Here is a 23,121-nt window from a genome sequence, read left to right on the forward strand (position 1 = left end):
GACTGTCCGCTTGGATGGAGATCCTTGCATGAAGTGCTACAGGCTTTTTTTTTTGGTTTGTTTCTTGTTTACTCCATTCCCACCACATAATATCACCTGTTACAATACAAAGAATTAATATCATAAAGTTTGTTGCAAGGAACTGTGCTATGTTCTCCAACTTTCCAACAAATACAGCTATACTAAGTGTTGAAGTGCTCCTTGAAGAGCTGCGTCTTCAGCTTGCTCTTAAAAGTAGACAGGGACTCTGCAGAGCGGACAGAGTTTGGGAGATCATTCCACCATTGTGGCCATCATATCTTCTTGTCTGTAGATGTGGTTAAAATAACAAAACATGTAATTTTTTAACAGTAGTTTACAACCTCAACAACCTGAATGACATGTAAACCTTTACACTTTCATTCATTCATTTATCCTATCAAGTTTTAATTTCAATATGGATTATTGGAGTGTAGTATTGCTTAATAATGTATTTTAACTTTACTTTTCAAATATATACAAGTATTATGTACAAATATGTTTATAAACTTTCAGGAAGATGTTACAAAAGGGTTAGGAGGTTACATCGTGAAAACAAAGTAGTGTTAAATGTGAGGCGGGGTATGTGGATGGCAGCGCACTTCAACAATAAACCAACTTCACTGACAATAGTTTATATACACGCAGTTGTATTTTGAATATAAAAACGAGCAAAACAGAATACAGAATTTAAGAAAAAAAAAAAGACAAAAACTGAATAAAGGCGAATTAACAGTCAAACACAGAGACCGTGCCAATACAATATCAAATCCGTAACATTTTTAAAGTACTTTCTTCTCAGCGTCTCAGCTCTCGACGCCATATTTGTCAAAGTATCTCATTATAACTCCCAGCTCTAGCTCCACAGTCCCCATGGCTTCGGTTTGCAATCTGTATCTGTCCGCCCCACTATAGATCAGGTCTGGACTGCGGAGCTGAGGACCTCCGCCGACAAATATTTGCGCTAGCTGCTCCTGCCAGGAGCCGAGCGGCCTCCAAGTTACACAGCTTATCCGGTGATGTCCGGGGCTAGAGGGGACGTGGCAGTACCCGTATCCGTACAGCTGGCATCGTCCGAAAGAGTCCTGGTGCCACACTTGAAGATGAAACTTTGGCCATCCCTGGAGTCCTTTGGTTGCGTAGTGCAGATCAACTGGGTGACTCCAGTACGCCATGTCTCCCGTTTGGGGGATATCTACCTGGGTCTGACCCTCCTTTAGTCCCGACAGGAGACGCCATGCTCCTCCTGTATGAACGCCCCATTTGCAAAATAGACTGCTTTGAGGAAAACCACTAGCTCCGACGATCTGTCCTATAATGTGAAGCTCTGCCATATCACAGCTAGCTTTTTTAACCAGATCATTCGGGACTCAGAAATGCAGGTTTCTCCCTCTAAATCTAGCGGCTAGCTACGGTTAGCCCTGCGTGACTAGCGCAACAATTCACATCTCCTTGGTAACCCAGCTTGTCCTGCTGCTGGCTCGTTTGGGAATTTATCCTGAGTTTAGTCTTTCAGGCAATACTTCCTGTCCGGTTCAGATTGAATATTTTAAATATAATTGGAAATTCTATGTTAAATGGGTTTACGGTGAGTTAGTTGTTAATTTAGATTAAAAAAAATTATATCCGTCTTGATAGGTAAAGTTGAATGTTTCTTACGGTGGGAATTGCCACCTGACATACTAAACTTAGGGCGAATTAATGGGTTTACATTTTCGTCATTGTTTGGGGGGGAAAAAAAAAAACAATCGTTGGATGATTAATAAATCGTTGCTGTATATACATTATCAATCTTTAAGAAATTTTGCATTAATTTGAAACAGAATTTGTATTTAGCAGGATTTAGAACCTAAAAGCAAAGGCACTACAAAACAGCACCGCCTGGTGGTTCACGTCCCTCCTAATTCAGCCTACAATATTTTTGTTTGCAGAAATATAATGAAATTCTATATCATAGGTTGCCAGCTGCTGTCCTACAGGTGTTAGGATTTTTTCCTGCTGAAACACACCTGATTAAAATCAGTGGGTAATTACAGACTTGTGTAGAGTGTGATGTCAAACAAAGAAGTCTGCTAATTAAGTTTTATTTGTGCCAGGTGTGTTGCAACAGTGAAACTCTTAACATTTGTAGGACAGCAGCTCTTCCAGTAATCAGCAGGTGAGAGGCAGGGTGCACCCTGGGCAGGTCACCAGTCCATCACAGAGCCAATACAGACAAACAACCACACACACACTCCCAGGGACAGTTTAGAGTAACCAGTTAACACAGTGTTTCTCAAATCCAGTCCTCAGGCCCCTCTGCCCTGCATGTTTTAGACATGTTCCTCCTCCATAGCACCCGAGTTAGATTATTGAACTTCCTTGTCAAGTTCTTTGCAGCCTGTTAACGAGGCCCTTTATTTCATTCAGGTGTGTTAAAGTAGGGTTGCCTATAAAACATGCAGGGCATGGGGGGATTGAGGACCGGAATTGAGAAACACTGAGTTAACCTAACATGGATGCCTTTGGATGGTGGGTGGAAGCTGAAGTACCCACATAGAATTTACGGAAACACGGGGAGAACAAAACCTCCTCTGTATGTTTTGTGCTCCATTTGGGGAAACAATATCCACACCCCAGCAGAAGCTACTGGAAACCAGCATGCAGAGGGTGAAGGGGATCAGAAATAATCTATTGAGTCTTTGAGATGAGCCTCTGTTCATATGAGGATATGGGTATTGAAGATTGGCAAGCCAAATCCCTCTATATTAAAATGCAATTTGGCCATTTTTTTTGGGTTAGTTTTTAAAACCGATTAGCAAACAATGATGTTAAACAAGAGAATCAACTCAATAAAAGCAAAGCTATTACTTACGATGTTTGGTTATATTATTGATTAAAAGCCTTTTTGTCTCTATCCACATAGTCTGATCCAACCCTAGAGAGACATTTCAAGGGTCACAGGGACACTGTGACAAGTGTGGACTTCAGCTGCAGCATGAAACAGATTGGTAACAGACTTCTCTTGTACACTAAGTTTTTGTATGTCTGGTGACTGCCTGTTTTCCCATGTTTTTTTTTCCTCATGCTATTTTGTATTTATTTTAATATAATTCTTTCACTTCACTCACCTGTGCTTATCCTCTTATAGCCACAGGTTCAATGGACTCCTGTGTGATGATCTGGAACATGAAGCCTCAGATGCGAGCTTATCGCTTTGATGGACACAAAGAAGCTGTCACATCAGTTCAGTTTTCACCATCTGGTCACTTGGTGGCTTCTGCCTCTAGAGACAAGACTGTACGTCTTTGGGTGCCCAGCATGTAGGTTTTTAAGATGAATTATTTTGCCTAGTTTGTTTCACCCTCAAAATTATTACAGATAAAAATAACAAAAATAATTTCACAAGTAGTGTTCACACCCTCCTATCAGCAGGAAGAAGATGCACATCCATGAACAGTCACTGGAGTTATTGTTATTTTACAATAAGTGATGATGTTTTTTGTGATTACAGGAAGGCAGAGTCAACGGTGTTCAGAGCTCATACTGCCACTGTGCGCTCTGTTAACTTTTCTGGTGATGGACAGACTCTGGTCACAGCCTCCAATGACAAAACCATTAAAGTGTGGACCGTCCACAGGCAAAAATTCCTCTTCTCTCTCAACCAGCACATTAACTGGGTTCGCTGTGCCAAGTATGAAACACACGTTTTTTGTTTTGTTTTTTTTAAACATTTTTATCTTTTTTGCATCAACCAACTTTTGAAATTCAATTTTTGATTGTACTGCAGGTTTTCTCCTGATAATCGTTTGATTGTGTCAACCAGCGATGATAAGACTATAAAACTGTGGGACAAGAACAGCCGAGAGTGCATTCATACTTTCCTTGAACATGCTTGGTGAGCACTTGAATGAATGGTGAATTGGAAAAATGTGAATGGAGATGAATGAGTGACAGAGAAACATCAGTAGCTTTATTTAATTGTATTTTATGTTTATTGATTTCATATAGATTTTCTTGTCACGAAAAATTGGTTAATATACCTACATGTTAATTGATGAAGCAGATATCAAGAGCTTTAATTCCTTATTCACTTTTGTAAGGCTTAGGTTAGTAAAGTCATATTGTTCGGTTGCACAATTGATTCTTTACCATATAGCTTGTTTATACACTGCATCTGTGAAATTGCTTTTATATAATTTTAAGAGACTGCTTGTAAGAAGAGCAGATTTTATTTTATTTAACTGAGATTATTGTCAAATCTTGACTAGTTTAAGGTTTCATTTTCATAATGTTTGAATTTATGGCAAGTTTGGTCTATGTTCCTCTAATGAAATTTGCTTCTGTTAATTTTTCTTTGGTTTTGATCTGTTTTGTTTTTTTTTTTTTTTTTTTTTGTTTTATTATAAGTTATGCCACCCATGTGGATTTTCATCCCAGTGGAACATGCATTGCAGCAGCTAGTACTGACAACTCTGTTAAGCTCTGGGACATCCGATCCCACAAGATGCTCCAACACTACCAAGGTAAAGCCACTTTATTAGCACATCTTTTAAAGGAGCAGCCAGGCACAACATTTTTTTTAGCTTTAAAGCAAATAGTCATTTGCAGTAATTAAGCACAACCTCACTTATTGATTAATTTTGTAATGTAAATAAGTGCTGTTGGACTTAGTTTATCCCTCTAATGCTTCTTACTTTTAATATCAGTTCATACTTAAGTATACAATGCAATCTTACTGAGTATTCTCCTTTAAACACAAACTAGGTTTCTGACAAACCGAAATAAAAATTCAACAAAATTAAGATTTAAATCTCATGAGCGGAGCTTTAATCAAGATGAACGATTTCTTGAATATTAAATAAACCAAATGTTGATGCTTTTTTTTTTTTTATCAGTCTGCCACTTGGGCAGATTGTTCTCATCCTCTCTCCTAAATGGATTTCAGTTGTAAGATCTAATAATGGATAACCACATCTGCCTGAGGAGATTGAGCACAAAGATAAAAGCGTCTCCTCCCCCTTCCTTTTCTGTCTCTGTTTTACTTTATATACTGTATTTACCACTCTACCAGTTAAAATGTTGTATTGGTATTGCTGATTATTTACAAGAACTATTAATAATTATAAACCCAGACAAGTTAATGCAAATAATATATACTCAACAGTTCAAGATTACAAAACCTCTGTGATATTTCTGTCAGAAGTGGTGATGGTTGGCAGCTAGGGTTATCTTGACAAAAAATATTTCCAGTTAGTCTTTAACTTTCTCAGCTTATTGTTAGAGAGTGGATATCTCTGGTTTTGTGTTTATTGAGGTATTGAACATGTTCTCAGTCCTTGTGTAAACCAGGTCTAACACATTGTACCTGCCATCTGTGCTAATTTCCATCTTATCGGCACCTTTTTCAGCCAGAGGGTTGTGTACATTTTTACGTTAAGCCAGCAGAGGGATCCATTGCTTCTTAATTGTGCTACTTTACATGCAGGCCATTCATCATATAGCAGTGTCATTTCTACACAAGGGAAGCTCTGATTAGTCACTAAAGGCAACAATTCTTGATCATGTATTAATATTAACAAGATGTTTCATCATTCTCAATAAACTGTAAGGGAAGCAGTGTGACGTGCCGCTGTATTTCTGTTTGGTAGAAAACGTTTGCCAGTTGTTTTACGGTTCTGAAAGGCACTTATTATTTCCAGCTAAGTTGTGTGATTATTTACTGTTATTTGCAGGATAAACCAAGTTCTTAATGTTAGTTAAACAAAGAAAAAACATTTGATACCATCTCTTGAGTCCAAAGATGTCATCTGGAAAGAACTGGGCATGTACGAATCCTCTTCTGGAGGCCAGACCTTTGGGAATGATGATTTTTAATATAAATATTTCTTTTCACTTTTGGAATATTTAAAAGAATAACAGCAAAACTAAAGAAAAAGTAGTACAGTATTTCCCAGTATTCTTTTAATTTTACTATCGTCTGATCAAATACATTTTTTTTTGCCTCAGACTTTTAATAATGTTTAGGCCAGAATATCATTAGAACTTCACTTGTTCCTACTTGGTTTTTGTAGAGTGCACAAAATCTAACTTCAAGAATGGACCTTTAACTGTAAACTTTGGAAAACTCAGATCAAACTGTATCAAACCTGCAGATTTCTTTTGCTATTAAAATGTCAAGGGAGTATTGAAAGGTTGAGAAGCCCTCTTCCACGGTTCAGCACAGTTTACTGTCTACACAGTTCCTAAACTAATTGGATGATTGTAATTTCCATGTTCAGTGTCATTGTGACTTTTTTGCTATTTTACAGACAAAGAATGTGTACATGTACTGCTGTAGAAGTAGAGAAGTGTCTGTGCTGCTACCTTGTCATAGAAGGTCCTCTGTCAACAGCCTCCCTTGATAAACACTGTGATTTTTGTGACTTCTTGTTTTCACCTGCAGAAGGATTTTAGTTTGAATTACAATGGCAACACATCTGTTGGGCTCTGCTATAAACTCTGCGTTGGTATGTGTGTTCCAGTCCACAGTGGTGTGGTGAACAGCCTGTCTTTCCATCCTGCTGGTAATTTCCTAATCACTGCATCCAGCGATTCCACAATGAAAATACTGGACCTTGTGGAGGGCAAGCTACTGTATACACTGCATGGTCACCAGGTAAAAACACACAAATGCACCACACACAAGTACTGTTATGATAGCCTAAAGGCCTGGCTGTTCATTTCACCTGGTCATGACCGATTTAGATCATATCTGACCTCCGGTTTTTTGTGTGTGAGCAGGTTTGGTTTGACCACTTATGTTTGAGTTTTGACATCTCCTTTATGCATGTTTTATTCTTGAAAGTGTGTGTGTATACGATGCCTTTTTTTCTATGTGGTATATTTTAGTACTTGCCTGGCGAACAGGCAGCCCACTCATGATGACTCATCTCATGGTTGTTGGAAGGAAGCAGAACTGCCCCCGTTCCACTGGATCCTCTTACTTCTCTTACTTCTCTCTGGGTCTGTCTTGTTGTCTCTCAGACCTCAGGAAACTTCCACCCGAACTACCTCCATTATCATATTCATTTTCCACCTTCACTTCTGTTTTTTTGATCTTCCCTCCTGTCTGTGTCCTTCATCTCATGTAGTCACATTTTGGCTGACTGGGCTAACCAGCCGGACGGTGCACTGACTGTGTCTGTTTGTTTGAACAGCTGATGGACTGGCTTGCTGGCTAGTTATGGAAACCGATGGCTTGCCAGTACCACATGTGGTCCATCTGTTTATCTATCCCCCTGCACACGTTGCCTGTCTCTCATTTTGTCTTTTATGTCTCTGTCACCTGTATTTCTCTCCAGCTGCTTGCCAAGTTTCATCCCTTTTTCAAACTGAAAAAAGCACTTTTCCTCTTCTCCCGCCTCCAGATTTGTCATCCCCTATACTTTGTCTTTGTTGTTGTTCTTTTTGGCTCTGTGGTATCGCCACCAATCTGTTGGCATTGGGACCACTCAAAGTGCTAATTGTCTTTTCTATTGCATAGCTAGAGATGGGAGAGACCCCCATCTGTTCAGTGTGGGTGCTAAGGTTAATGTTTTTATGTGTCTGCTTGCGTTGCGTGTGCTGGGCTGTGTATATGCACAGGCTCATGTGCCTGCACTTCAAATGAAAACACGCGAATGTTTTGCTGTTGGATCAGATAAATATATTGTTTACCTCTCACCCCCAGGAGGATGTTACCTGGCTGAGGTTGAATTGTGCTAATGTAGGCTAGTTTATTTCTCTATTCCGCTATCAGACATCAGACTTTCATCATATTTTCCAAAACTTTTCTTAGATCAGCTAAAATGGTAAGTCTAAAAAGCTTTTTAATACTCCAGGGACAACAAGGTATGATTCATTGTCTACAGTTGAAGCTGCTCTTTGCTAAAACTAAGTTTAAAGTGAATGTTAATGAGAAACTAAGCTGTCAGTTTAAAGCACTATCTGAAATTTTTGATTGCTGTACTATTACTGGTGTGTATATAGTATACGCCTACTTTTGCTATACAAAGTCTGCCATTTGAAAGTCTGATCATTGAATGCTGCGGACAAGCTAGTGTTCTGCAAACACACTTTTTTAAAGCAGTAGTTTGGAATTATTTCTAAAAATTGTTTCTATCTTTATGAATTTTGAGCACATTTTACCCCTGCCTTATTAATTTTCTTGATACTTGGTTCTAACAGAATTCTGAAAATCAAGCACTTATTATTGTTGGTAATTCTTACATGTCTACACTTGGACGCAAATAACACTCTGTAGCCAAGTGAGCACATTTTTACTCTAAAAGAGCATTTAGCATGAGGGTGACAGTCTGGACATGTAAAATTGTAATGACAGAGCTTTAGACAAACTTTGTGAAGGATTTATTATCATCAGTCATTTCAATTGATGTTTTTATGCCAAGGATAGGTGCTATCATTTAATTTTCAGAAATGGTTATATTGTAAAAAAAAAAAAAAAAAAAAAAGTTAGTATTGAACACAGATATGTATTAGGCCACGAGAGACCATATGAACAGAATCTTTTCATTTATATTTTATATTTCTTTCCTTCTCAGTAACAGCAGAACATTTTAAAACCACTGATTGGTATACCTAATCAGGCAAATATGTACAATGGAAATGCAGAAGAATAATTGCAGTGTAAACTCAAACTAACCTAGCTTGGTGTTTTCTTGGCCAAAGTCAAATCATGCTCTTGGTCTTAAATATTGACATGGACTTGAAGTGGGTGCAGACTTGCGTATAATCACATACATTAAAAAAAACGATTTTTCAGTTTTGTGTCTTTGCTTTGGACAGATGGCTTTGCAGAGCTGCAGCAACTCTTGGGTTGCTTCTCTACATTTGGTTACTTATAGTGTTGCTGTTAATTCCACATTATGTTTATTAGTTCTAATCTGATTTCAGATTTTTATGTAGTTTTGAAACAGAAAAAAAATCAGTCAACAGAGTAAAATATTTTAATTAGTAGGCTTCTCAAGGCTGGGAAAACAAATTTGTGAAGTATCATTTCCCAGCCTTGGGTTACAGCCATCAAAACAAATCAAACATATTTTTGAAGTCATAAAGTTAAATAGTGAGTTAAATAAAAAGGATTTTTGCTAAAGAAAATATGTTATTGATGGCAAAGCATAAAAGCAAACACATTTCACATGCAGTTTAATAGGAAGCTGAATTTGGACGTTGGTAAAGGTGAGGAGGCTGGCCATTAATATTCTGAATTTGCTGTATGATGTAAATATCCCCTGCAAATATAAGCAACTCAACTGATGACATTTTTAAAGCAATGAAGGGGCCCAAACAATAAGGTATTTTTAAAATATTTATATACACAACTGAAACAAGGCAGTTTCATTTTCAGAGGAACGCAGACAGTGAAACAGTAGTTTTCAATTAGTACCTGAAGATGATCGGACATTATGGAGAAATTGGACTGTACAAACAAAAAACAATGATGTGATCTACTTTGTGAATCTTTTTTAGGAGGCATAAGTGGGCTTTGTCTGGTTTCTGCAATCTGTGATAATTTATCATAAGGCAAAATGTGCCATTTAGGTTCATTCCTATGTCAAAGCATGCATGTGCGTGTGTATGTGTGTGTGTGGCCATGGCAAGTGCCAGCCTGGCAGCAGACATTAGTCAGAGCAGAGACAGAACATGCTGTCTGTCAGGCCGTCACGTTGCTATAGTGACAGTGTCTGCTTTTCTCAGGTGCTTCCGGGAAACCATTCCTCACCCAAACCAGCCTGTCTGGGTGGCAGCTACAGGAGACAGCTCCCCTTTTTTTCCCTCTCAGCAACGACTGTTCATTTCTTTTCCAGTCTTTTGCTTGTTCTTCTTGCTATCTTCTCTTTGAACACAATTGGAAGGTTGTGAAACAGGAAAATAAAACTGCAGGAATATCTGTGCTAGGAAACGTGTGAAAATCATTACACCCCATGTTGTTGTTGTTGTTTTTTGGCTCTCACCATATACAACCCCGCTGTCTGAGTTTCTGCTTTTTGTTGCTGATTGCTCCACCGCAGCTGCCCCATGTCCACCAATTTTCCACACAAAAACACACAAAGCCAAACTGTTGACATCAAATGTAACATTTAATGTAATCAAGGGATGTGTTTGGAAAATTTCTTGTAATCTGTAATGTGTTCAATTTTGTAATGTTTGTTTACAAAAACACCTACACCTTCACTGCAATTCTTGGCAGAGTAGATATATTAATTATTCATATTTCTTAAGGTAAAGAGTGTAATGTTGGGAAATACATGAATGGGATGAACACCCTGTGGAGAGATTCTTTTTTTATTTTTTAAATCCAAAATGTTTTCTGTTTTGATTTGAGGAGAATATCTGCTTAAACGGTCAAACAGCTAATAGACTAGCAGACTAATCTTTGAGCTGACTACTCTTTTAGCAGGTCCTTTTCTCCTGCATTGACAGATTTGGATCAAAGCTAGCTACTCTTGCCAAATATTTTGCAGATTATTGTGTTTGTGGGAAATATAAGAAAACTGTTGATGCTACTAAAGTAGGACAAAATTTTTCCATTATCTGACTTTCTGTTTATTTTGTTCACTCCAGGGTGCTGTCACCTGTGTGACCTTCTCTAGGACAGGGGAGTACTTTTCATCTGGGGGCTCAGATGAACAGGTGATGTCTGACTGTCCTATTTAATTAATATATTTGAAATGAATTACACATCTCAATTTTTGTTATTTAACACATTTCATTAATGGCTTTCCTTTCAGTACTTAAGATGCAATTTTCAGTGTGAATTTGGTGTGTTATTTCAGACAGAATTAATTGTGTCTCTGCAGGTCATGGTGTGGAAAAGCAACTTTGACTGCACTGAATCCAGCGATGGTAACAGACAGCAACATAAAAGTGTATCCACCTTGCAAGTACCACAAGCCAGCTCCACAGCTTACTTCAACCTTAATTCTCAGTCATCTGTACCCCGTAGTCAGGTAAGACCAGACAACAAAGAAAAAACAGTTGTCTCTAGTTTTATACATTATTCAGCTTGCTATGTAGAAGCAGACATGATGTGGGAAAGAGAGCAGAGGAATGGCTTGTAGATAGTCAGCAAGCCACGAATCAAACAGGGGACATAACCGTGGAGATAATTTTAGCATAATGTGGGATGCAGTTTTACCACTTTGCTATCAGGTTGCGCCATCTGACAGCAGTTCTGCTTGATGTCCTATATAAATCCAACATTATGTGTATCACAAGAAACACAGATGTGCAGTGGTTGAGGCATGTTTGAGTAATTCACTGGTTCTCAGACTATATATAAAAAATAGGCAGAGCCACAGACACATCACCCATTGGTTTGTGGACAACCTTTGTGACAAGTTTATTAGCTTGCTGCCATATTGGGTTATTAAAGCAACAAATTACATAAAAGACGTGGGTTTTACTGAGAACCTAAGGTTGCTGTGCCGATCCATGTGGTGGTCATGGTATTCACCCCTCGCTCATAGTCTTGGTTTTATGTTTGAATTATACAAAGAACCACTACATTTTAAACAGACAAAGTTCTGCTTAAGAGAATTCACCCTTTTGTGTATTTTTCACATTATTGTGGGGTTGTAGATAGCACAACATTTTTAAGCCAGGAGAAAGCAGGGCTTTCTAATAGGGGGTCACTGTAAATTGTGTTTTGGGTTGGGGAGCATTAGGATGCAAAATTTCTGTTTATGAAAGGGACATCCATCCATCCATCCATCCATTTATCTATCATTCTTGTTGCCACTGGGCAAGATGCAGGAAACACTTTATGTTTGGGGATTATGCAAAACAAAATCTATTGTGGAATAAATATCTTTATTCAAAGTAGGACTGGGGGATGTTGCAAATAACCAGTATAGCAGTATTTATTTGGCTTTATCCTGATACATGATATATTAGCTTGATGTTTAGAAATTTCTGTGTAATTGTTTAATTCAACATTTAACAACATTCAACCATTAACATTTCAGCAGACTCTATAAAAGGAAAGGGAAAGTCATTCGGTTTACTGGGATGTTACGAAGAAATTGCTTCGTGAAAAGCTAAAGGTGTAATTTAATCCAGAATGTGGCATAACGGCACACACTTTCTCTCTGCGTTGATCTCCAGCCCGTATTTACCAGCTGGTGTGGCTGCGCATTTATATGATGTCAATCACAGCCCCTTCTGCCCTCTTGGAGCCCCTGGCCCTCCCTCTCTATAAAAGGCTCGAGCAAGCGAACAGTGGCAGCGCATATTTTCAAAGCAAAATGACAACTAAAAGAACAAAATGTTAACCAGGCATTACTTCTGAAAACAACTATGGTTGTCAGCAAAAAAAAGTTGTTGGATAAAGACTTGGATAGAGCCCGGATTAACATTGGCCTTGTATTACCAAAGTGGATAGCACAGTAACTGTTTTAAGGGGCTGCAATTTGACTGGGGTCAGCTATATGAAAAACAGACGAAAATATCGGGGGGGGTCTGTGGTGTTTGCCTGCTGTGATTTAGAGAGGCCAAACTACAAAGGAAAGTCCAAGCAAACTGCTTAAAATGCTGCCATGATCAGTTGTACTTGACATTAGCAATATTGCCATTTTATATACCACATGTAAAAGTGCTTGGGCACATCAAGTGCATTCAACACACTCCCCACTCTAAATTCAAAGAATGTGCAAATGTGAACATCACTGGTACTATAAAGAATTAAGCCCAACCCAAGAAGTAAGCTTAATATAAATTAATTTACTTTTTCAGTTCATGTGCTACTGTTAACAAATCAATGCACAAAAGCAGATATGTTTTAGTATGGACACTGAAGGGTTTTTTTTCATGCTGCAGCTGTAACATGTCCTTATATTCTGCTGAGAACTGCTCTCCCTCCACCTGCAGCAGAGTTTGCAACCTGTCATTACCACAGTTTCCAATTTCACATATTTTGGCCTGACTTTCAGATATTTGTTTTTTAGAATGATTAATTGTTCTTGGAAGGTTTTATGCCACTCACAACATTGTAAGGAGTTGTCAGTTCAAATTATTATTTTTTTTTCATGTTTTCTTTGCTTTTCTCAGCTTAGTCACACAGAAAGGGTTTAAGCTTTAAATCACAGAAGAACGTGGAGGTGATTTGGAGCTCAGATGAATCAAGTGTGCATGAATTTGGTTAATGAATTGGCTCAAATACATTTAAACCATAAATAAATGACAAGAGATCAGTGTTGGAGATCTTTGTGTGAAGTGCTTACATTTAGGAAAAGTATTCAGTGTTATTACATGCATATGCAGAACTGAGCTGAAAATTAAAGAGACTGATGCACATGCACTGATGCCCCTCAGCTTATTTCCCCTATGTATACCCTTCCTTTGAAGTCTGCAGTGTAGCCCAAAGCTACATTCATATCTCACATGTAGGCCAAGAAATGCATGCATATTTACACATCTACACTTTGATGTCGAGGAAGTTTCTTTTTTTTTTCCCCCATTACTTCTGACTACTACAAATGGAGCAAAGAAAAAAAGTTGTGAAATTCATCAGTACTACAGGTCAATTTTCAATACAGATTAAATGGGGAAGTCATGAAGTAGGATTAGTTTTTGAGTGCTGACAAAAAGATCAGTGAAAACTCCATTGCCATGTAAAACATTTTCATATTATATTTCTTGGTAATTATCCTGTAAAGTAGCTTAACTTCAGATATTGTAACTTAACACATTAGTGCAATATTTAATGTTATTACAGTACATAAGGCACTGCATTGTCCTGGTTCTTAATATATTGATTGAATTTGGCAACTAAGAGACTTTGGTTAATATTCCGAGAGTCAGTCATTGCCAAAGTCAGTTATTCCTTATCCAATTCAGATAGAGATCAAACTTTACTTGCTCTTGAATCCATTTTGTGGCAGCATTGTCTGCAATTTCATTAGTGTAATTTAATAGAGCATCATCTTCTGTTTTTCAGTAGAGGCCCGCATGCTCTGATTCCACCACACCCTGTTTGACTTACCAGTATTGTACAGTAGCTCTATCCAAGAAGATTCCCCTTGAATGCTAAATTTAGTTCAAATTCATTTGGTGTGACCATCTGTTTAAAATATGAGCAAAGTTAAAGTCTTGGGGATTCAGTAAAACACAGAAGAGGACCCTATAAAGCCTCACTAGGTGTGCTTTATGTCCACTAGTTTACATGTATGGCTAAGGAAGCCAATTAAACGCTAAGGGGAAAATACAAAGTTATTAAAATGTATGCATATTTTAGCATTAAGACATCAAAAATAATTTTATTTCAGTAATCTTAACAAAAATGCACAGACTCTTAATTTCATTAAGTACATGCTAATACATGCCTTTAATACGTTCTATTTTTAACTCATGTAATACACTTTAATGCTATTGTTGTATTGTTAAAACTGGCACAACATACTGCTTTTTCACACAGAATTCAGTGTTTATGTCATCAAGAGGGTTGTGCCACAAAGCGTTATGAATGGTAAAATAAAACAAAAGGATTCTGCATCTTGTTGCTTATCTATAATGTGACCATTGCATATATGTAAAAGCAGGCTAAGAGGATAATAGTCCATCGCAGATGCACACATAGAAAACTTTTAGCCGCTCAGAAATGTAATGGTTCTTATTATAGCTTCCACATTAAAGAGCGCATCTCTGTAGTCTGGCACGTACTGAAAAGTGCTCAACATGCACACCTCAAGCTGAGTGATTGAACAAGTTCACACAGTCTCAACAAATTGCTGTGTGCATCATTGTCTGTTGAGAGCTGAACACACACACTGATGACAAAATTGACTTCACTCTCACCCCGGTGGAGCCTTTGGTGGATGTTTAAAAGTTTAACAGCCCAGAAAGCAGAGTATTCCAAAAGGAAAAACATGCAGAAATAATAATTTTTATAATGTTTTTGGCTCCATTGAAATGATTGGCATTAAGTGAAGTTTGTAGACTACTCCAGCTCATGACACTATAACAATGTAGTAATCACTTCAAATGAAAGACATTTGTTTACCTGGTGTTTGGAAATTCCCACACCTGTAATGCATTTAAAAACGGCCATGTCATGCCTTCTGGTGAGTAGGTAAACCATAATGGTGACTGTCCAAATACCTTTATGGAGCAGTTATCATTAAATGTCCATGCAGTCATATCACAAAGGTATGGATTAAAATGAGCTGATTTTCAACTGCAACTACACCATATTAGGCTTTTGGTCATGTGTTTATCAAACATTTATTATTTTGAAAATTGGATTCTGAAATCAAAGAAATGACTTTTTGGTGTTTACTTTATTCCTGTTGATTGAATATATTCTGGGTGTTATAAAAGAGAAATATGTGTCTAAATGTGCTAGACTATTCATTCAATACATCTTGCAGAAGAAGCAATATAATAATATAGAAAATACAGTATGCCTTTAATGTGTTCTAAATTTCTTAAAATCAAAAATATTAGAAAATATATTTATTTAATACAAGAACAATAAAATATATCAAAAACTTAACTGGATCTGATGATTCATCTACTCTGAAACGCCTGAAAAGTGTAAACAGTCTTGAATGTCATTATTGAATGTCTGCCAGAACAACACTGGGACACGTGTTAATCAGATTTGTACATAAGGGTTTAATCCACATCGGTACCGCTGCATTCAAAATAATGTACTCATTTTATCTGTAACCAGCAAGCCTTCCATTTTTAGATGAATTGTCTGGTTTACCACTGTATGCTTTGTCTCATCATTCTGTTCATAGCCGACACATAAATGCAGTTATCTTATGCAAATAAAGCAAAAACCAACCGTCCATTTGGTCACCACAAAAGTTTTCTGCGGACATCCACTGTTCTCAGGGAAACGTTTTGTGCAATATGTTCACTGAACTGCACCAAGATAAAAACGGAGGATGAAAATTCACTGGTTTATTTTCTTTTTGGGTGCTGATCACAAAGCTGCTGCTGCTGCTAATAGACTCATCAGTAATGCTGAACCGTTGTAAGCAGACCAAAATGACACATACTCCCACCGTACAGTGATGACGATACAAATTCTCTAAATGCATCCTGCATATACCTGCAGTGAAACATTTTGCCATAAGATCCCATAGTAATGTAGCCATTTAAAAAAAAAAAGGGGGGATAACATAGCCAACATTACAAAAAATGCTTTAGTCTCGTATACCTCCTCGTCCCAGTAATTTTGCACCACAATGCTAACCTCACAGAATTTGTGGAAAGGGTAATTTAATGAAGGCTACAGTACTTAAGGTTTAATGTCCAATATTAGATACATATATGTGAAATTGCATATTGAAATTGTTGAACAGGACAAGTGATACTGTAATTATCCAACCAACCACATCTCTTATTAAAATATATTTATGTAAATTTTCCAACAATTAAAACAAGTTGTGTTAAAAAAAAAGAAAAAAAAAGGAGAGGCTAAAGCTAAAAGGAGTCAGATGAGAAGTTAAATGAAAAACAAAGACGATGCTGAGAGCAGTGCTGCTTTCACTGATGGTTAAATATTAATGGCCCAAATGTGCCATCCGTGCACACACAGACCCACACATAGGGTGACACAGACTGGCAGTGAAACTTCAGGAAATAGGTTTTGATTTCAACCCCTTTGACTTGATACAGTCTTACTAACATAAACAAGGGCAAAATCAAGGTCTTCTCTCTCTTGCACCCTTTATCTTTATCTCACTGAGACACACACACACACACACACACACACACACACCACACATCTCCTCTTTCGCTGATTGATTTTTTGTTTTTTTGTGTAGAAGGCAGATTTGCCTACAATGATGCAGCATCTCTTTAAAACTATAGACTAAACTTTCAGATTATTTGTCTTTATGTCCTAATTAAGCCAATAGATCACGTTGTATCATATATACATACGTAATGATCATAGTGACATTAGGGCTGGGCAGTAGCGCATCAATTAACTAACATCTTTAATTATATTACCGCACATTAATGCTGTCTTCTCCCCCCTCAAAGTTTTGGCTCACTAGCTCTGAACACAAGTTGTTTTGTTTGTTTGTTCTTTAAATGTAATTTTATACAGGTGGATATAAGTTTAGAGACAAGACAGCAAAGATTAGACATATTGTATTATTATTTTACAAAGGAAAGTACTAATTCAGTCTTCTTTCTCCTTTGGTTCAGTGAATCTTAGTCATAGTGTGATGTAACCTACAGTTTTGTAATCTGTGAGATATGTGCTTTCATTGGAGCTGTTGTTTGTATGTGTTCATGCCGTTGGGTGAACATCAGGCTCAATAATTTGTGTTTTTATATTTATTTTCTAACTTTGGTTGTCTGGTCTTTGAATTTTTGTCTTAACTATGTTTGGTGGTCATATAAATGGTTTTAATGAGCTTACATACCTGGACTTATGAGGTATCCATATGTGGATACCACATAAGTTACATTACTCACCTTGTGAAATCGGATGTCAACGCCTGTGCTTCCAGAGCCAGAGTTTATGTGACACAGGATGTTAACAGTAAACAGTCAAGTTAAGAATTTAGAGTTAGAGAATTATAGGCAAGAAATCTGGATAATGTACCAATAAATATCCATGGTTGGGAGCATTGAGCATTTTGTGGATATATATCTCATCACCAAGTCTAGAAGCTCTGAGATTCCAACTCTGGTTTCTGTATCACCTAATGGATGGAAATTCATTTGATATTATTCATTCTTTGTGTAGAACACAGCTTTCATATGTGACATAAATATTTAATTTTGTTATAGTAAAATTTAAAATAAAATTGACAAACTGCTATTAAAATTATTTGTTTCTTCAGTGTTTGGAAACCAAAATGTACTTTCCTTCATGTAGCACTTATTTTAAAGGAAAGTTATGTTTTGTGTGAAAGAGTTTAACAGTTTAAATGATTAATTACAAGGCCAGCTTTATTTGTATAGTGCAGCTCACCAACAGAGTGATTCAAAGTGCTTTACAGAGACATTACACATTAGAAAATAAGAAGTGTCATTTAAAATTACAAACAAGAAAGGAAAAGAGAGAACATTAGATAAAAAATTCCAGCAAAAAAAAAGTGCAAATATGAACTTTTAAATCAAAACTATTGAAATGCAGCTGAGAACTGGTGGATCTTTTGGTAGCAATAACTCTTTACTCTTTCCCTCTATCATCTGTTCAGTCTCTTCCGTTGTTCCTCCAGTCTGCTCCAGTAGCTAAACCTAAATTTAGCAATAAAGAAATGAAAAATAAAATAAAATAATAATACAGCCCAATGTATAAGTGTCAAGGGAAGCCAAATATCCAAAAGACCCTTCTTGGCAAAGCAAATCTTCTTGGTGCAGCCCTGCAGCCAGAACATCATTCTGCAAAAACAGAACACCCCACTTTTTTTAAATGTAATTTTCAAAATCCCCAAAACTCCTTTTGTTCCCCAGTATCTGACTGTTGTTTTTCTTTTTCTTTTTTTTCCCTGTGCATACGGAACAGGATTGAAAATGGATTTTAATAGCTCTTCTACTTGACAGCCATTATTACAGATGAGTCTAAAAGGTTGATTTGAAAATGGGAAGCTGGACCATGTAGAGAAAGATGATTAGTACACGTTATGAACATATTGTACTCTTCTGCAAAGCTCTGTTCTTGTATAACCCCACTGAACCCTTTCAATAGAATGTGTTTTTAACATCTGAAATCTCTGCACTAATGGAAAAAAACTGTACTTCACTCTAGGTTTAATGTGTTTTTCTTTTTTTTTACACATAATATATTAGGTTTAACCTGTATAAGCATTTCTACCTCAGTCATTTTCCTGGCTGCACTTTCTAAATCTACAGTAACACAGTCTGCACACTTTATATGGTCAGTGTTTATGGAAAGTATCACACCTTGTTATAATGTCTTGTACTTATGAGTGAATTTTAGATTGATTTTAGTCTGCAGTTATGGTTTAGCTGTGTTCAAGCAATGTTTGACTGAAAAGGAGCATGTCTGAAATAGATATAAAGGAGCCAGACCCTTCACTTTCTTTGTATTCACTGATAAAATTTAGAAATCATGTTATAGTCATTAATCCTCTGATTTAATGGTTTTTACCATCCTTGATTGAAACACCAAGTCATTAATAACAGAAGTCTCAGCATCTCCTTTTTGTTTGACATTCAGAATTTTAAATATCTAACATTGGAATCTTCCTTTTTCCAAACAGATTTGTTCACTGCAGTTTTACCTGATACACACAATAGTGCTTTGACATATACTCACACGCCCACAAAGACACTCACAGCAGTCTCATTAACCTGAGTTACTGCCTGGCATTGACATTTCTTTAATCCTTGTTTATAGATTGTCAGTTGCCAGTCGTTTCAGTTAAATAGTGGGAGCTGTACCTGGAAGCACAAGCTTCCAAGATTTTCCTTTCATTTATGATTTAGTAATTCATAATTTATTAATAATAGCAGCCCTTTTATCTTGCGTACTGCAGTAAGTCTCACTCACGTGTCGCCTAAGAGGGAGTAGAGAAGAGTAAAAATGTCACCCGCTCAACTAAATGTGATCGTTTGCCTCTCTCTTGGAAAGAGTATTCAAAGCCTTTCTGAGTTCAAAAGGGGAGAAGAAACAGAGTTCCTGTAATATAGGAAAGCTGGATCTAATGTGCTTTTATAAATTGATTTATTTTCAGAGAGGCAAAATATAGTAAACAGGATGTTCTCTGGCTGAAGTCAGCTACAACAGAATTTCTGGACAATTAGTGCCAGCCATGCATCAAAACATCTGTCAAAAATCACCCGTATCCTAACTGAAGAAATGCATGACATGTGACTGTTGTGGGCTTGTTCATTATTCAGATTAAAAACACAGTCTTACCATTATAAATAAGAAATGTAATTCTGTATCGTTGAAAACTACACATTTTCATTGTTTTGATGCACCTATCAGCAAGCCTAACTGCAGGGCTTGCCGTGTCCTGTCTGTACTTCAGATTAATATGCAGATTTAATTTGTTGTTTCTTTCATCTTTCTTAGTCGTCATCTTAGATAGCTTTCTCTTGTCTAATTTCCATGCTCCTAACGTCCTCACATAGTCTTTTTTTGTGGCTCTTTCTTCTACACTCTATTGTCTTTTCTCTTTTTTCTCTTCTTAATCTCTTTCCATTTATTAAAAGTTTTGTTAAACTCAGGCTTGTCTTGTGAAGGTCTAGCCCTGAAATGAGCTTTCTTATTCTGAATTGTTATTTAATATTCTTCTGTATGCAGGACCAAAGTTTACCAATTTTATTAACAATTTTGCTTTTGTCTAGTTTTCATCTGCGTATCTGATTTAATTACTTTTACTTACAGTGGATCCATCCATTACTAAGGAAAACACAGCTTAGCACAGCTTTGATACCATATTTCACAAGTGTGCCTGCAATTGTTTGGTTAATTTCTAGCAGACCTTTTCTATTCATGTAGCTATCATAGCTTGGTGTATCTAGAAGGATGCTTCATCTTTTTCATGAGTTTAACAAGAGGAAAAAATTGCATTCACCAATTCATTTAGTACTGAAACTGTTTGGTGGCATTGGTAGATAAAAAATTGACTTGGGACCACACACTCCAGCCATCCATGCCCATGATTGTAATGCATCAACAACTAAGTAAACTTGGTCATAATTCTAGTTAAAAAAAAAAAAAAAAAAATAAATAAAATAAAATCTCACCAATAACAAAAAAAAAAAAGTACCCATGGCTATGACTTAATAATGCATGACTACTGAATAACATCTTTCTTTTTTCGTTTGTCATCATACAGGCTCGATAGTTTTATGCTATCAAGTTTTATGAAGCATCTTTATTTCCTCCTCAAAGTGCTAGTGTGCCTCTGAATCAGCCTGTTTATTTGTGTGATTATTTTTTTTATAGTTGCCGTTAGAAACATCATGAACTGGTGACGCAGAGTTAATTGTAAAAGTGGACAATAAGATGTGTGGTTAATTTAGTCTGTTCAAGCCGCGGGTATTTTCTTAGTCAGTTGGCCCGAAAACATTTCTTTGAGCTGCTTGATAACATTACTAGCACCGGCACTTCCTAAGGATTTGGGTGGTTACTGACATCACTGACACCAGCACTGCTACTAGAACCCATCTTTTCTTCCGGTGGTTTTGCCTTCAGATGACACAAGGTTACATTTTAAACAGCAGTCTGTCAATAGATTATCTTACCGGCGGAAAATCCGCGGCAACGCTTGTTTGCCGCTGGGAACACTATGAGAGCAGAGGGAGCACGAAGTTCAGCGAGAAGGAACAAGTGCACTAAATCTATAGCGGAAGTCTTCCTTTTAGTTTTATGGGTCTGATTTCAAACCTTTACTGCATATTATTATATCCTGCTATAATTGTATGCTGGATTTTCCTGCATTCTAGGAGATAGTTTTGCAGGAATAGTCTATATTATGCACGATTCCTGCAATCCCACAGTAAATTTAAGGCCCTTCAGGTGGGAAAGATCACACTCACTGATACCAATGCACAATTACAGACATGTACAACAATATCTTACTTGCTGCTGTTCTGAAGATTTGATCAGAGGCCTGGTTAAGATTTCTGCAGAAAGTATGGCGGATTTGCATTATGCATTCACCTACTCCAGAACATCTGTATAACCTTTAGGGTTCCAGTAGATGTGTGAAAGTGGATTTTGGGTTCACTACATCCTTTCCAATACAATGCACAGGCAGACATGTGAACATTTTGTCCAACAACAGAGACAGCTGCTTACACGAGAACAACGTTAAAAAGCAGGTGTGTTGTAAGCTTTAAAAGACCAAACATGTAAAAAAAAAAAAAAAAAAAAAAAAAATGTAAAAGTAATTCCTGAGGTTACCTAGGTGTTCATTCATTCATTTTCTGAACCGCTTATTCCAATTCAGGGTCGCGGGGAAGCTGGAGCCTATCCCAGCTGGCTTTGGGCGACAGGCAGGGTACACCCTGGACAGCTCGCCAGTCCATCGCAGGGCTACCTAGGTGTTAAGTTTCTCTAAATGATTATATGTAAAGAATGGGCTTTATACCAGGAGCATGTAAGCCTGTGTTAAACACAATAAGTCAGCTTTAAAGAATGAGTGTTTAGCCTCATCAGGTCATCTCTGTTCACACAGCTGAGGAAATCTTAATTTGATGCTGCTTTGTTGTGTGAGCCTAGATGCACCAGCGTGTGTGTGTGTGTGTCTGTCTGTGTCTGTGTGTGTGTGCGCGTGCATGAGTGCCAGGCTTTGCTGACAGGCAGATCAGTTCTCTCTGATCGCATCCGCTCTAATCCCTCACTCTCTGTCTCCAGCTTCACATCTGGGTCTCTTTCCTGCTCACGTGTGCAGACAGACGAGCTGTGTTCTCACAGCAGGCTTCCCTCTACAGTTCAACACACACAAACCACTGCGCTGCTCAGATTGGCTTTAGGATGTGGAGCAGAGAGAATGGGCAATGGACTTTCATTGGCCACAGTAGTTGTTGGAACAGTCATCATTATCTTTTTTTGACACTAGTGCATACTTAACAACAATGGAATCAATGCCTTTCCACAAATCACCATTGCAGTATTTTGTGGCTGTATGGACATGATTTATGTAGGCATTGCAGGTGGTAGTGTTCTGATTGAAAAACTTAAATGCATTTCACAACATGGCGTAACAAGAAAGACAAGAGCTGTGATAAGGCAGCTTTCAGGACAAGATATTAGTGGAGTTGGATAGAACCTAATGGTTAAGTGGAATGAACAAGCATCAGTGTACGGAGAAAGTGGGAAACAGGGTAAGCGTTGAAGCGGGATAGACACAAACGCACTCTAGACCAAATGACAATAATGAAAAGAAAAAATTTTAGAACTGTCAAGATAGACCGGTTCATGCTTGTTTCATGATTTAAAAACAAGGTTAATACGCAGTGGCCAGTGTAAATGGGAGAAAAATGGAAGAAAATGAAACCGAGATGGACAAAGTAGACTGCAGAGTAACAGTTGTGTTGGGGAAAAAAGGAAATAAGAGTGAGAAACACCCTTGCATGTTAAATAAGTCCAAAGGCTGAGTCACATCATAAACTTCATTCAGCAAAGAGCATCAC

General features: G+C 37.4%; 2 protein-coding genes across 2 annotated transcripts in view; one reads left to right on the forward strand and one right to left on the reverse strand.

Moving 5' to 3' along the window:
• Window positions 1-794: 794 nt before the first annotated feature.
• On the reverse strand, window positions 795-1,419 carry b9d2 (B9 domain containing 2). Its single transcript, XM_079242824.1, has one exon. The coding sequence runs from the start codon at window positions 1,350-1,352 to the stop codon at window positions 825-827; it is 528 nt and encodes a 175-aa protein (XP_079098950.1). The 5' UTR covers window positions 1,353-1,419; the 3' UTR covers window positions 795-824.
• Window positions 1,420-2,728: 1,309 nt separating this feature from the next.
• poc1a (POC1 centriolar protein A) overlaps window positions 2,729-23,121 on the forward strand; it is a gene marked incomplete at both ends in the record, with an annotated part of 42,801 nt that continues 22,408 nt past the window's right edge. Inside the window, 9 exons of the mRNA XM_079242052.1 lie at window positions 2,729-2,794; window positions 2,924-3,008; window positions 3,149-3,320; window positions 3,512-3,691; window positions 3,788-3,895; window positions 4,408-4,523; window positions 6,522-6,655; window positions 10,603-10,671; window positions 10,839-10,988. Coding sequence (XP_079098178.1) covers window positions 2,729-2,794; window positions 2,924-3,008; window positions 3,149-3,320; window positions 3,512-3,691; window positions 3,788-3,895; window positions 4,408-4,523; window positions 6,522-6,655; window positions 10,603-10,671; window positions 10,839-10,988 — 1,080 coding nt within the window. The remainder of the gene's footprint in view (window positions 2,795-2,923; window positions 3,009-3,148; window positions 3,321-3,511; window positions 3,692-3,787; window positions 3,896-4,407; window positions 4,524-6,521; window positions 6,656-10,602; window positions 10,672-10,838; window positions 10,989-23,121) is intronic.

Source organism: Telmatherina bonti (assembly GCF_933228915.1).
Source record: "Telmatherina bonti genome assembly, chromosome: 6".
In the NCBI taxonomy this organism is placed as follows: Eukaryota; Metazoa; Chordata; class Actinopteri; order Atheriniformes; family Telmatherinidae; genus Telmatherina; species Telmatherina bonti.